Genomic DNA, 15,445 nt, shown 5'->3' on the forward strand with positions numbered 1-15,445 from the left:
CTGGCAGAGAAACAGACTTCCAGGTGCCTGGCTTAGAGTCCAGTTTATTCTTGCCGTGTTTTCAATGGGTTTCGCTGTTTTGGCCGCAGTGTGAGGCGGGAACAGAAAACTGGCAGCGGGTGAACACGGAGCTCCCTGTGAAGTCTCCCCGCTTTGCTCTGTTCGACTTGGTGGAGGGGAAATCCTACCGTTTCCGAGTCCGCTGTTCTAATTCAGCAGGAGTTGGCGAGCCCTCAGAGGCCACCGAAGTGACCGTAGTAGGGGACAAGCTCGGTAAGTGTAGAGTTTGTTTGAGCCACTGCAAACCCGTTTCACTTCAGTTGGAGAGAAAATTCCAAAGCCAGAATCTTATTAGTGTACATGTATGTTCAGAAGTAAAAGTGTGGACATCCTTTTTTCATATTATAAATTTAATTCATGACTGTCTTTGACGGAAACATTGGAAAAATTTCATTATTATGAATTATTATGAAAAGTAAACTTCTCCAAGAGTTTCAACAGTATTGCTAGTGTATCCTTTTCTGGAGGGGGTTGATATATTCATGGCTGTTTAATTTATCATTATGCTCCCAAACTAGCATACCTATTTATTTTTATTTTCGGCTTTAACAAATACATTATCAAATAAAGAACCATATGTTTGACGTGGTTCCTCGTATAAAATTTATATATGTGTATATATGTCTGTGCAGATGTGATGAGAATGAATTTTTAAAACCACGCTGAGCTTGACCATGATCTTCCTCTTTTCTCAGACATCCCCAAGCCCCCCAGCAACATCATCCCAAGCAGAAATACAAACACGTCAGTGGTCGTTACGTGGGAGGAACCCAAAGATGCTAAAGAGCTGGTCGGCTACTACATAGAGGCCAGCGTTGTTGGCTCTGGCAAGTGGGAGCCCTGCAACAACAACCCTGTGAAGGGCACACGGTAACCGCGCCTGGTGGGGGGAGGGTCCCACACTGGAGCCGCAGCAGCTGCGGAGGGAGACACCACCATGGGCCCAAACAGCTGCACAAACATCCAGCGGAGGGAGATTACTCAAAGCCTTATACTCTGAATAGCCAAATGAATTAAAAATTGAACACGTCTACTGCAAAACATTAAAAAAAAAAAAGGATTACTAGTGATATTAAACATGTAGCAGCCCAGTGCAGCTCTGATGAGTTCATTTCATAGCTCTCTTCTGATGCTTTCCCTTTATCCTGCTTGTCCTTTTTAACCCTCTGTTCTGGTCTTAATATCCAGTGTTTAATACCAAGGATCTGATAGGCTCTAGTGAACGTAAGTTACCCAGGCATTTTATTTTATTTTACTTTTTTTTAAATTGAAGCATAATCGACCTACAACACTAAGTTAGTTCCAGGTGCACAACATAGTGATTCAGTATTTCTATACGTTATAGAATGATCCCCATGATAAGAGGAGTTACCATCTGTCACCGTATAAAGCTGTTATCATTAATATTATTGACTATATTCCCCATTCTATACATTTCACCCTAGTGATTCATTCATTTTGTAACTGGAAGTTTGTACCTCTTAATCTTCACCTGTTTCACTCATCCCCCACCCCACACCCCTCTGACAACCACTTGTTTGTTCTCTATATCTGTGAGTATGTTTCTTTTTTATGTTTGTTCATTTGTTTTGTTTTTTTAGATTCCACAGAAATGAAATGAAATCATACAGTATTTGTCTTTCTCTGTCTGACTTATTTTACTTAGTGTAATACCCTCTACATTCATCCATGTTGCAAATGACATTCTTTTTTATGACTGAATAATATTCCATTGTACATATATACCACATCATCTTTTTTCATTCATCTATTAATGGACACTTAGGTTGTTTCCATATCTTGGCTTTTGTAAATAGTGCTGCAGGGAACATAGGGGCACATGTGTCTTTTTGAATTAGTGTTTACCCAGGAATGGAATTGCTGGATCATATAGTAGTTCTATTTTTAACTTTTTGAGGAACCTCCATACTGCTTCACGTAGTATCTGTAGCAATTTACATCCCACCAACAATACACAAGGTTTCCCTTTTCTTCACATCCCTGCCAACACTTGTTTTTTGCCTTTCTGATAATAGCCATTCTGACAGGTGTGAGGTGAAATCTCATTGTGGTTTTGATTTGCATTACCTGATGATTAGTAATATTGGCATCTTTTCATGTGGCTGTTGGAAAAAATGTCTATGCAGGTCCTCTGCCCATTATTTAATTGGGTTGTTCAGGGATTTTTTTGATAATTGAGTTTTATGGGTTTTTGGTATATTTTGGATATTAACCCCTTATCAGACACATCTCTTGCTTATATCTTCTTCCATTCATCAGGTAGCCTTTTCATTGTGTTGATAGTTTCCTTTGCTGTGCAAAAGCTTTTAAGTGTGATGTAGTCCCATTTATTTATTTTTGCTTTTGTTTCCCTTGCCTAAGGAGACAGATCCAAATATTGCTAAGACCAGTGTCAGAGAGTGTACTGCCTATGTTTTCTTCTAAGAATTTCATGGTTTCAGGTCTTACATTTAAGGCTAATCCATTTTGAGTTTATTTTTATGTATGGTGTGAGAAATTAGTCCAGTTTGATTTTTATGCATATAGCTGTCTAGTTTCATAAATTATGCAGGCATTTTTAAAGGGCAGAAAAAAGTATCAACATTTTACAAATTTTGAACATCAGCATGGCTTAAACCCAGTGCTGAGGAGATATAAATAACACCAGAACAAAGATGTTCAGAATAATTTGCCATCTCCTTGTATCTGTTTCTAATATGAGGAGGGTTATTTTTTTTTTCTTGCTTTTGAATATTTTATCAGCCAGCTTTGCAAGTTAATGATGAAGTTAAATTCTGAGCCCTGTTTGATTTAGGACCAACCTCAGAGGAGAGTTCCCTTCCCTCAAATTGTCAAACAGGCTTGTTAGGCAGCTTCTGGCTTGGCCACTTCTGTGTCCAAAGACCCCTGTAGGATGAGTCATTTCTGCTGCAGAACATGAGAGAATAAAGACAAACCAGTTAATGGGAGAAGGCAATATGTTTTGCAAGAGATCCAGTTAGCCTGTTTGTGCATTTCACTTTCACTCTGAAATCCCCACATTTTCCAGGGACTGTTTAGAAACATGCATGGATGGGAGGCAGAGTCTGCCTGTCTACAGGCAGATGGGAGCTGCTCAGGGGCCGGCACCATTTTTTATTCATCTCTGTATCCGCAGTACCTCGCTCAGTGTCTGGAACACTGACATGCTCAATAAATATTCCCTGAACTGAGCTGGCCTACATTAGGCTGCCTTTATTAAGTACTTCAACATGCTAATAGTAACAGAGTCGTTAGCAGACCTGTTATTTCCTTTGCTTACAGTCCTTAGGATGGATTAAAATGTTAGTGATTTATGAAACAGTTTTTTTTATAGCCATAATAGCTATTAAAGAGTGAGGTTTTTTTAATGTGTGAAACTGTCCACAGATTCATACCTCATTAGGGATCCTTATATGTAAATGACAATTCTAGAGTCCATTTTTCACCTTAATTTCAGATTTTAGTTTAATTTCTCAAGTAATTGTACCTTCCATGGGATGCAGGGAGGCAGTGAGTAGGCCTCTGTGACAAGGGGCAGCCAGTGCCTTGCAGCTTTAAGTGTATCCCTGAAGTAGCCATTCATAACAATGCTAATACCAGCTATTATTTTGGTGCTATGTAATAGGTACCATGTATACTTTATGGTCAATCTTCACACAAAAATTACCATGTAGATATTATCATCCCCATTTTACTGATAAGCACACAGAGGCTCAGAAAGGTTAGGGTGTTTATTCAGGGGAAAACCAGGACTCCTCGTTGTTTGACAGAGTGAGTTTGGAAAATTGAGCTGCCTTCTTGTCTGACACACATGTGTTACCTGGATCTCTCTGTATCTTTTTCTTCCTTAAAAAAATCATTTTCGTAAATCCAGATCATTGTGTCAAGCTAACAATCACCTTCCCTAATTCTCCTCCTAGGAAAGCTTTTAAAAAATTCCTTCCCTTTCAGATTTACTTGTCATGGATTGACTACGGGTCAGAGTTATATTTTCCGAGTCAGAGCAGTTAATGCAGCTGGACTTAGTGAATATTCACAGGATTCAGAAGCAATCGAAGTAAAAGCTGCTATTGGTAAGTTCCTTATGCATAACTTTGCAGGGGAAAAAATGAATTTTTCTAAGTTACAAAGAAAGATGCCATCCTCTCCAGAAATTGTTTAAAGCTTCTAATATTGCTCGGTGATTCCATCTTCAGATGATCATTGTCTCTGACTCCAGGTGACCTCTAACCTTCCATAGCTGTCATTCTACAGATCTCCATCACTTACCCAGACTCTGTGCACCTGCAGCCTTTTCATCTTCACAAGCCCAAGTTTCCTCAGATATTTCCCATTGAGTGAAACTCCATTCTAACTTCATGCTCACCCTGGGAACATGAGGGCCATCTGAGTCCATGAGGTGGTATATCACCCGTAAGACAGATCATCTTATACCTAAAAGCCATTTCATCTGCAACTGAGCCTGGCTTGCTTTCAGTAACAGCTCATTAACCTGCTTTCTATGAACTCTGCTGAAATTCCTGCAAGACACGTGTGACTGCTTAGTCATTTGTTTTGTCTTTGCTGGCAAAGCCAACAACAGAATAAACCAGTAATCAAGTAATTATATGTATGTACAGTGACATACCTCCCAACCTTAAAGTGGGGAAGGGACCCAGGTAGTTCAGAGCAATGAAAGTGAAATCTGATATAGCAACACATGTTTAAGGAGAAAGTTTGCTTAATATCAGCTGTCTTCAGTTAGCATCCTGTAACGCTTTTTAACATGCCTCATAATATGTCTGTATTATAAGGACATAAGGAACATGTGTCTTTAGGGTTGGGAGGTGCAGACCATTCATGTATCAGTAAAGTACATAACTCTAGTTGTTGTATAATCAGGATCTTTAATGTTTGTCTCTTGTGCACTTTGTGGTCCCTTCCCCCCCCCCATTCTGTTGAATAACAGCGCTTACATCTCTCAAGAAATGTCTCAGGCATGCTTTTTCTTATGTACACTTGGGTCCTGCCAATCAAAATGGTTCCCGTTCCATCTGTGGTTTTTTGTTCTCGTTTCTTCTTTTTCCAAAATATGGAGAAGTTGAAATGTTTCCTTGGTGTAAATTACGTGAAATGTATGCTTTCCATATTTCTTGCAAATTCAAGTGATTTCCGTTAAACCAAGATTGCTTTTGTTCTGTTTGTGGGCCTAATGTTTTTCTCTTTTGTTCTATAAAGTGAGAGCGGTTCGTCCTGTGTCCAGGCTCAAAGTGTTTCTGTTGTTATCTGGCAATTGTAGGGGGAGGAGAGTCTCCAGATGTGTGGCCTGACCTGAGTGCTGCGCCTGCTGGACTAACAGACTCCAGGGGAGGCGTGCATGAAACCTCCCGGCCAGCCTCTAAGAAAGATGCTTTGCTTGGTCGCAAACTTAACAAACCTTCACTACCCGGTAGCTCCCACAGCCTGGGCCAAACAGAAGTGAGGAAAGTAAGTGAAACAGTTCAGGAAGAGCTTTCCCCACAACCGCAGAAAGCAGCTCCTAAGGGGAAAAGTAAGTCTGACCCTCTGAAAAAGAAGAAGGATATAGGTGAGAGCTGAAACAGTCAAAGTGTCCCATGCGTCTCCATCAGTGTCCTCACCTCTCATTGTCTAAACCACAACCCTCCATCTGTGTTCACTTTCACCAATGTTTATTCTTAATTTTGTGTGTTTTCAGTTACCCATTTGTAACACTTTTGTTTAATGAGTTGTAAGAGTAATTTTATATGGGTTTGGCTTTATACATAATTCGTTGTGCTTAATAACAATAGAATATTTAAAGTAATTTGGTTATAGAGTTCTTTTGGTTTGTCAGGTAGACGCACCTTTGACCTCATTTGGCTAGAAGAGCTAGCAAGCGGAACAAGGAAGGATTTGATAATCATAGCCTACAGGAGGTCCTTTGAAATATTTGTGTTCGTACTTGTGTGGGAAAAATATTTCACAAAGAAGCAACATTTTATCAGGATCAGTTATCAACTTCTGTTGTTCATCCTCAGGTTTTCAAATTACCTTCACATTTAATTCAAATTAACATATGTAACAATCTCTCTCTGAGTTGTCATGAAAAGTTTAACAGGGTATTATAATCATGTATAGCTATATGCTATTATCTATGAACCACCTTCCCAGAACTTATTTATTTAAGACTGTTTATCGGTAAGGCTAATTATCTAATCAGAATTCGAATAGAAAGGCTAATTATCAGTAATCAGAATTTTCTGCTTAGGCTATTTGGTACTTGTAGTTTATATATTCTAGGAGACAATTTTTTCTTATCAAATAAAAGTGAAATGGTAAACGTGTACTGATAAATTATAACATGCCTCTCAGCCATCCGCTGTATCTACCCTACCCCCAACTTCTGTAACCTCTATTTTTTGACACCTTTATTTGTTCCTTCAACTCAAGATGAGATGAGGTGTCCATTTGAGAGTTCATATTTAACATTGCTCTGAGACAGAGACAGAGACAGAGACAGAGAGAGAAGGAGAGAAAGAGGGAAGGAAAGCTTTTTTAAAAGGTAAAGAATGAAGGAGGTTGGTGATGGGGGAAGAGAGAAATGTTATTTTATTTTTTTAAATCCTTACTGTTCTGAGATCTTTTGAATAAGAATGAGATAGTTCCTCTATCTTTGATAATCCAAATAAATATTCAGGAAATTCTTTTTAATGTTACTGCATACCTAGATCGATTTCTTTCCACTGCCCCACCCTCTCTTTCTTTATCAAAAAATCCTAATTTCAGTAGTTGAGTGAAAGTTTGATCAACCAAGCCACATAAATGAAGGGAGACTTTTAAAACAACATCCAGATATTTTTATGACTAGTCATTAATAAACGTGGTGACAGCTGTGTAGTATTTTGTGCCGTATGAATAATAATCAACATCAGGTTTAAAATAATGGAGCAAAAAGTGTTATAGTAAGGGAAAAATCACATGCCTTTTTTTTTTTTTTTAATTTTGGCACTTAGCTGAACTCCAGAATATGATTTTTCCTATGTGTAGACAGAATCTGTATAGTTGTAAAATCTTACAGGGGTACATGCACCTGAAAGGTGAAATGCTAACTGTTTGGAAATATGTGGAAATTCTTAATAAGCAAATCAAGGCAGAAATCAGTAGACATATGCCATTTTCCTCAGGGAGTAAGTAAAAACAAAACCACATAAAGAAACGAAAATTTATGTCTTGGGGAAAATATTTCTTCTTATAGGGAACAGATCATTTTTCAGGAGATTGTACCATTTTGCTGTTAGTATTTCAAAACTTACTCCTCCTTGGGAGTGGGGGGGGTGGCAGGTTCTTTTTATCTTTGGAGTAGTAATAGCAGTGCACTTTTTATTGTGCGTGTTTTTTCCCTCATACACTAAGTTGATGCCAAGTTACTTATTGGCATCACATTTTAGTTTTATACCACAAGACCTAGTGCCCTCATGCACGGCACCAATGAAACAAGTTTGAATCACAGAAGCATTTCAGTCTACTCACGAGCTATTCATATTGCAACAGCGCCACCGTCTCCACCCTGTGATATCACTTGTCTTGAAAGTTTTCGTGATTCAATGGTCCTTGGCTGGAAGCACCCAGATAAGACTGGAGGGGCTGAAATTACGGGCTATTACGTGAACTATCGTGAGGTAATTGATGGGGTACCAGGAGAATGGAGAGAAGCCAACATCAAAGCCATCAGTGATGAGGCATATAAGGTAAGCAAGTAGCCCTCTGTAGTGTGGGGTGTTGTGCGTATGTTGACATACCCCACACACATGCATGCACACACATGCATGTGCCCAGCACCTTGTCAGTGACTCATGGCATCTCTCCAGTGTCCTTTGACATGACTTTTGTGACAAATATATAAAGATAAAAAGAAGTGTTTTGGCTGATCAGGAAGGATGTATATTTTCTGATTTATACACATAAACATAATTTCTCAGAATATTTACTATAAATTATATACTTTTAATGAAAACTAATGTTTTTTACAAAAATTAACTCACAGAATATCGGTAACAATATGCCACTAGTTTTAAGAGTCCCTAAATCCAAATGACTCTGGATTTTTAAACTCTCAGTGTCCAAGTCTCCAAGAATAAGGGGAAGTGGGCCTGATGGCCTGACTCAGCTCCAAACCAATCAGGACTGGTTCCCCTGGCAATCAGTCCCCATCTTAGGTGCTTTCTGGAAAGATACTGCATTAACACAACAAAAGACACTTCATCACTCTCATCACTTAGGAAATTCCAAGGGTTTTAGGAGCTCTGTGCCAGGAATTGGAATGAAGACCAAATACATACTTCATATTATAAATCATAATATCACAGTCAGGCACACCCAAGATAATTTATCTCCAGTTTGAATAAACTCAAAATCAACAGATTAGGGATCTTAATTACATCCTCCTTTGCCACATGATGTAACACAATCATTGGACTGACATTCCAGTACCTTTGCCGTGTTCTGTTGGCTAAAAGCAAGTCTCAGATTTCACCCACGTGCAAGGGGACCTTACAAAAGGGTGTGACTCATTGAGGGTCACCCTAGAAGGAAATAAATAAAATGTTGAACAACTAGAAAAACAAACCTGTTCACTATCTTTGATGTTGTCCCTGTTGCAGATTAGCAACTTGAAGGAGAACATGGTCTATCAGTTCCAAGTGGCAGCCATGAACATCGCTGGGCTGGGGGCGCCCTCGGCAGTAAGCGCAAGCTTCAAATGTGAAGAGTGGACCATTGCTGTTCCAGGTAAGCCGTGAAAACCATGTCTCAGCACTGGGGCTCAGAGTTTCTTCCAATAGAACCTACAACTTGGAACTAAATTTAAGTGCTACATAGACAGCTTCTAAGGGAAACCAATTTTCCTGGCACCTCCAGTTTACATAAAATATTTTTACCATACTATTAAATAATAGGTATCAGTATAAAACTGAGTGTGAATTTCTTATACTTACATTTCAGATAAATCCTAAAGTCCCCAAAGCTCAGCCTCTGCGTGGAGTAGGATTGATGGAAGCACAGTCTGAATGCCGCATGATCGTTTAAAAGGAATTCCAATCTTTGCTTGTGCTTCTTGAAGTCCAAAAAAGGGCACCCAGTTCACATCCCTCAGTAACATTGCTCAAAACTTCTTCCTGCACTCCTGAGTTCTCGTGCATTCGCCTGCTGCTCTGGAGCCTCTCATTAACAACCCAACGACTTTCCCCCAGCCCCAGCCTGTTCAATTCCTCAATTCCTTCCTTTCACAGATAAAGAAACAGACTTAGGTTAAATGGTCACACAGGTTGTCAGAGGCAGCTGGGATTGGAAGCTAGGTCTGCTCATTCCTCGACGACAGAGGGCAGGAAGCAGCAGCACTGGGTTCCTCGTCTGGAAAGCAGGGCTGGTGCTACCTGTTTGGATGCTTCTCTGGCTTCTGAGGATGACACAGGACAATGGCCGTAAAAGCCCTTTGCAAAACAGAACATGTCACACCAGTGTAAGGCACTGGTTATTCTTTAAACCCATTTCCAGCCAAGACGTCTTCGGAGGACAAGCATAACTCATTATCTGTGACTGTAAAGCTGAGGTAAAGGGCCTAACAAACAGTGAGCAATTGGTTGCAAAATGCCCAAGCATGAGTCTGTGGTTGTGATTGGCTCATAGGCCTCACTGTGAGTCAGTTTAGGGGATTTTGGTTGGTTAGAAATCACTTGTTATTTAAAAAAAAAAAAAGAGAGAGAAAAGGAAAATAATTAACTCTGTCACCTGCCTGCATAGCAGCTGGTAGGCATGCAAAGATGCAGGCAATGACCGAGTAGCTGGGACTCTCCCAAAAGTGCCAAGAGCACACCCAGGGAGAACTTTGGCTTCCTTTCCGAACAGGTTGATCAAGTTCCTTAGGTTCTCTGAGCTTTCTTTGAATTGTCTTAGGGATGAACGAGACAAATGAATGTAAAGTACCTGGCAGGGTTTAGCACAGATTCAGGGCCTGTGAGATTGATTGCATTTATTTTGGTAGAAGTTCTTTGTAAACCATAACAGTAGTTTGTTTTTACCCCTATATATACACTTTACAGGGTGGATTTTCCTCCAGTGGGGAGCTATTTTGCAATACATTTATTTTTCCTTTGAAAAAAAATATTACTATCTATATTCATATGCTATTGAATTGAGTTGCTTTCTTCATCCTCATTGAGACTAGAAGGAATTTTCAGATTGTCATCCAAAAATAGCCTGAAACTGAATCTGCAGCCAAATTAAACTTCTCTCATACAAGGTGAGGAACACAAGCCTGAGGACACCCTGAAGGCAAGGCTTCATCCAGCCGCTGGGGGGTGCCTTGAACTGGCCTTAACCACTTGCTGCCCGTGAAGGCTCTTAATAGGCTGACGTAGAGCCATGGAGGACACGATGTGAAATGAGCACGAAATACCTGTTTCCATGGGAACGGTAGACAAAAGAACAACAGCAGCAGCAGATTCAGCATCAGATTCAGCTTTAAGACCTTAAATGTGGACCTAGATTTACACATCCTGGAGTTCTTATCTACATCATGATGTTTTACACATCGGTCTCTCTCTCCCCGGCTCAGGACCACCGCACAGTCTCAAGTGTAGCGAAGTCAGGAAAACCTCCCTGGTTCTGCAGTGGAAGCCTCCCACCTACTCAGGACGGACCCCAGTCACTGGCTACTTTGTGGACATAAAGGAGGCCAAAGCCAAAGAAGACCAGTGGCGAGGACTCAACGAGGCGCCTATTAAAAACGTGTACCTGAGGGTAAGAGGATGCTCATCATTTGAGAAACCTTTTTTAGAAAAGAAAGAAGACTCGTGTAATGGTAACTTTAAAGTCAGCAGGATAAAACAGAGCATCTCAGCTTTGGTCTATATCACGGTTGGGCTCCTGGTAGGATTTCATTCGGCAGTGGTTGGGGTTTGGAGAAGATAAAACAATTTGGTTGTAATTTAACCCGAATCCCTTGGCCTGGCTTTGGAAGACATCCCCCAGCTCCTTCCTCTCTCTTCTTCCCCTCCTCGCCTCCACTTACCCACCTCCTACTTTTGTTCCTCAGTCTTAAGATGTTACTACTTACCATCCCCAGAAGGTGACTCTAATCTTTCGAGGGTGGATTTTGATTTGAGGGTGCTATTTCCATAACACTGACTCCTGTAAGCCTTTAACTGCTGATCCTTTTGAGTCCTGCCCTGCCCCACCTCACCTGCTCCCTCACGCCTGTGCTCCCGGGAGCTCTCGGAGGCCAGAAGAATGGCTTCGCTCAACTCATGACCTTATCCTCACCCTTATCCGTGCTCTTGCCTTCCAGATTCCTCTGGAGTGTTCCAGCTGAACCAGTATCTAACTCTGTCTACCAAAGATTGTTCTGCTGTAGCCACTGACTCTCCCTTGTACCAAATGGAAATCTCACAAGAATGTTTTCCCCTGTTGTCAGCAGGGGCATCTGGAGACCCTGAATCCACAACAGGGCCTCAGAAACCATGGGGAATGTGACTCCAGTTCTTACTACTTAGAGTGAAGTGTGGCCACATGACCGCAGTCATAGAGAAGCTGCACAGTCATTCAGTGTCCAGCCCTGTCTGCTTGCAGAATAGGCCAGTGCCTAGAGGCTGGGCCTTGGAGGGTGTTCAGAGTATAGCTGGTTTAAGAGATTTCTCCTGTCAACCTGATACTGAGGACCAAAGTCCAGACCATTTGTCAGCTGCTCTCTGGGGTTAAGGCATTTATAGTCCCTATAAAAAATGTAAATATATTCTCTAGGAGAGATAACCCTTAAACCATTACATCCAACGTGCCATTAACTCAGCTCAGCGCATGCCAAAGAATTCTCCAGGCCCTTACAAAACCACGAGGAGATGAGGAAGGCCGCATTTTGTGGGGAAGAGAAAAGGTCAAGGGAGGTCTGGAGCCTAGGATGCTGTTTGACTGTCTAGATAAGTCAGGAGGCTCTTAGATAGAAAGAGACCCCCGAAGGCCAGTGTGAAATAAAGGTCGGACACATCCAAGGTGGTGGTGGTTTGTGTTAACGGCCACGATGACTTCCAGATCCTCAGTCTGCCACAGCACAGGATCCAGGAGCTTGAGGTTGAGGTTGGACCTGACTCACATGAAGCAAAACAAGGGTGAGAAGCCGAGCAAAGGGGACCGTGAGCCCATAAAAAACAGGCAGGAAGAAAAAGTAATAGAATTTAAACACACCAAAGAATGGTTAATGTCACTCATTAAAAAAAGAAGAAGAAGAAAGGCAAATTTAGGGGAGAGAGAGAGGCATGGGGGTTGAGTGCCCCTCCCAAAATGGGAGATGAACTTCCTGTAAGGAAATGACTTTAGAGTTTGGCCACAGTTTTTACAGTGAAAATAGAATTAATGATTTTTCTGGTTATGAAACTGACATATGCTCATCTGACATATTCAAACAATAAAGGCATAAAGAAGAGAAGTGAAGATGTTCTATAATCCCCCGACCCATTTTGATGTGGACTCACTCTTCCAGATGTTTCATATTCAGAAAACTTTCAAACCTGAAATGGAGACAAAATGTACTTGTTAAAAAGTGTCATCTGGCAAATGTAAGTGAGGGTAGGAGATCCAGCTCCAGGAACAGATTTTAGCATCACTGCCCCCGAGCACCGTGGGTTAACTGGTTTCTTCTGGAAGCGTCCCTGTTCACATTAGCACCTCTGGGGATTCCTAGAGAGAGTTAAATGTGCATTACCTTCAGCCAAAAGGTTTAACCAACAGAACTCATACTTCCTAATTACAGTCTGTGAGACAACGTGGTGAGAAGGGAGTGAGTCATTGGAAGGGGCGGGAGACATGGATGGAGGAGGCAGGGGAATGCAGCTCCTTCAGAAGTTATAAGGAAAGAAAACAAATCCAAAAAAAGGAAAATAGACGTGATGTGTGCCTAGATCATGCATCTCTAGTGCTTTAAGCCAGCAGTCATCACCCCTGAGGTGATGGAAGAGTGGGGGCTGTCCCTGTCACCCCAGCGACTAGACTCTGGGGTGTGGATTCACTTCCTGGGCCGTGTTGCAGAACTCTGACTCACGGCCACGTATACCTAAGTGGCAGGTGCAGATGTGGCAGGCATCCAGCAACTGGTCTATTTTTATCACAAGAAGGAAATGTTCCTGTGTCTTTCTGTAAATCCACAGTTGCCTGGCATTACTTCTAAATGTAGAAATTAAATTAAACCCTATGCATTTAGCCTATGCTTAAATTCAAGTTCATTTACAGATTAAAATCCATTCAAAAATCCATTAGTCCAATGAAAGCTATCGCTACATAAATAGTGACATCCTGTTGTCATAAACACAATTCAATTAAATAATTAGATTAAAAACCCAACAGTTTAATACACAGCTCTTTTAAATGCATGGTCACAAACACTTCATTGAATACATGTATTCTGGCTTTGGTTCAAATTACATTTTCAATATTAATCTCCACCACAGCATTATGGGAAAAAATTGTGTCCTCTGTGTGTAATAAATTCCTTCTTAAAATACAATATAGCTTTTAAAAGGCACGTGTTTTAAAAAGAAAAAGATAATTTTTTGTGAAATATTAACAGTATTTATAATAGTAATGAGACTGTGCTGAACCCAAAGAAGGTCACAAAAAATTATGAAGTGGGACTGTCATATAAAAACTGTAAATATTGTTTACTTTTCTTATGTTCTTATAACTCTAGCTCGGTGGCACATGTGCCACAGGTCCTCAGTAGACAGCTTCCTGATTATTGAAAATGTACGAATTGGGAATTTGGGGACATTTTGACTGTTCACAAATTACTAAAATTCACAGTCATGTTCATTGCTTGTCTACTTAGTGGGAAATAGCTATATTAAGTTCACCAGGACAGTTCCTGTTTGTTTCTGTTCCAGTGCTTTAACATGCTTTTAAACCAATGGAAATTGACCCATGATCCATGCTTGTAATTCCCCTCTCTCTTGCCAGAAATGTTGTCTGAAATTACTCATGAAATGTCTCAAAAGGCTCGGGGAAAAAGGGCAGCATCTGTGCTCTTATGAGCACTTTGTATTTTGTCTTTTGACCAGAGAGTAAGGTGGCTAACTCCTTTGAAGCAAACTTGTATCAGTCTCCTGTTCCTGCTGCTGGTGGTCATTAAATTGTCTAAAAAAGAAAGAACACCTGAGTTGCAGGGGATCTTGGGATTGTCTCCTTACAGTGGCACAAAGAGGAGGAGGTCTTGGCTAAAGCCGCGTGTTTAGCCTTTGAAGGAGTCAGGTTGAGAACCCACACCCTGTGCCCTCTGTGCTGTATAACTAAGTCGCCACCGCAGGGGAAGGGCACTTGTGTTCAAATGATGCAGAACGCCCATCACTTCTACACCTGTTTCTTCCAGGTTCAAGGCCTCAAGGAAGGTGTCAGCTACGTGTTCCGAGTCCGAGCCATGAACCAGGCAGGTGTCGGGAAGCCGTCCGACCTGGCTGGGCCTGTTGTGGCAGAAACCCGTCCAGGTGGGCCTTTACTTTTTCACTAAAGTTAACCTCATCTGTGTAAGATACCAAAGGAACATTCAACCTTACTTCTGTGCTTTTCCTCATTTTCAAAATCATCACTGTATGCAACCTGAATGATGGGTAAGTGTGACCTTGGGACACGACAGTCATTTACTCCATCACAGGCCCTCAGGGCAGCAGTGGAGCCAGGTGGGTGGTGGTCCAGGGCTACTCTGATTCATCCTCAAAAACAGGGAAGTTCCTGATCAAATTATGCTTCCTGGACGCACTGTTTCAAGCATACATTCCTGGGACGTTATTCCTATTACACTGTGGCCATTTACTCCCACAAGAATGTTTTCCCATCACAGAGGAAGCTGGAACAACCCAGTTAGCAGGCATGATCTTTAAACAAAAGTAGGATTTATATCATTGTAGCTACTAAGTTAAACCAGAGGTCAGCAAACTTTCTGTGAAGGCCAGACAATAAATATTTTTGACTCTGTGGTCATGTGGTCCCTGTCACAATCCTCAACTCTGCCATGGCACCAAAGCAGCCCTAGACAATGTGTAAATTAGTGAGCATGGCTGTGTGCCAATAAAACTTTATTGTGTGTGTTCTGTGCATTGTGTAATATGATGCATTACATCCAGTATGAAATTTGAACTGTAACTAGTTTTCACATGTCTTGAAATATTAATCTTCCTTTTTTTTTAAAAACTGTTCTAAAATGTAAAAACCATTCTTAGCTTTCAGGCTATACAAAAAGAGGTAATGGGCCAGATATAGCCCACAAGCCATAGTTTGCTGACCCCTGGGTTAAGCTAACAGCGTTCCGAACTGAATGATCTATACAGCTGGGGCAGCCCTCACTTCCCAG

At 41.1% G+C, this 15,445-nt stretch overlaps 1 protein-coding gene across 3 annotated transcripts in view; it reads left to right on the plus strand.

Moving 5' to 3' along the window:
- The window catches only part of MYOM1 (myomesin 1), a 104,849-nt gene that overhangs the window by 54,878 nt on the left and 34,526 nt on the right, over positions 1 to 15,445 (plus strand). The window contains exons 15-22 of one of the 3 annotated variants that reach the window (XM_014567359.2): positions 90 to 273; positions 756 to 930; positions 4,033 to 4,154; positions 5,360 to 5,647; positions 7,612 to 7,808; positions 8,721 to 8,847; positions 10,673 to 10,857; positions 14,468 to 14,582. In XM_014567359.2, the coding sequence (XP_014422845.1) occupies positions 90 to 273; positions 756 to 930; positions 4,033 to 4,154; positions 5,360 to 5,647; positions 7,612 to 7,808; positions 8,721 to 8,847; positions 10,673 to 10,857; positions 14,468 to 14,582 (1,393 nt within the window). The remainder of the gene's footprint in view (positions 1 to 89; positions 274 to 755; positions 931 to 4,032; positions 4,155 to 5,359; positions 5,648 to 7,611; positions 7,809 to 8,720; positions 8,848 to 10,672; positions 10,858 to 14,467; positions 14,583 to 15,445) is intronic. The other 2 variants (XM_032467449.1, XM_006194328.3) reach the window with 2 other exon arrangements.

This window comes from Camelus ferus, chromosome 24 (assembly GCF_009834535.1).
Source record: "Camelus ferus isolate YT-003-E chromosome 24, BCGSAC_Cfer_1.0, whole genome shotgun sequence".
Lineage (NCBI taxonomy): Eukaryota > Metazoa > Chordata > Mammalia > Artiodactyla > Camelidae > Camelus > Camelus ferus.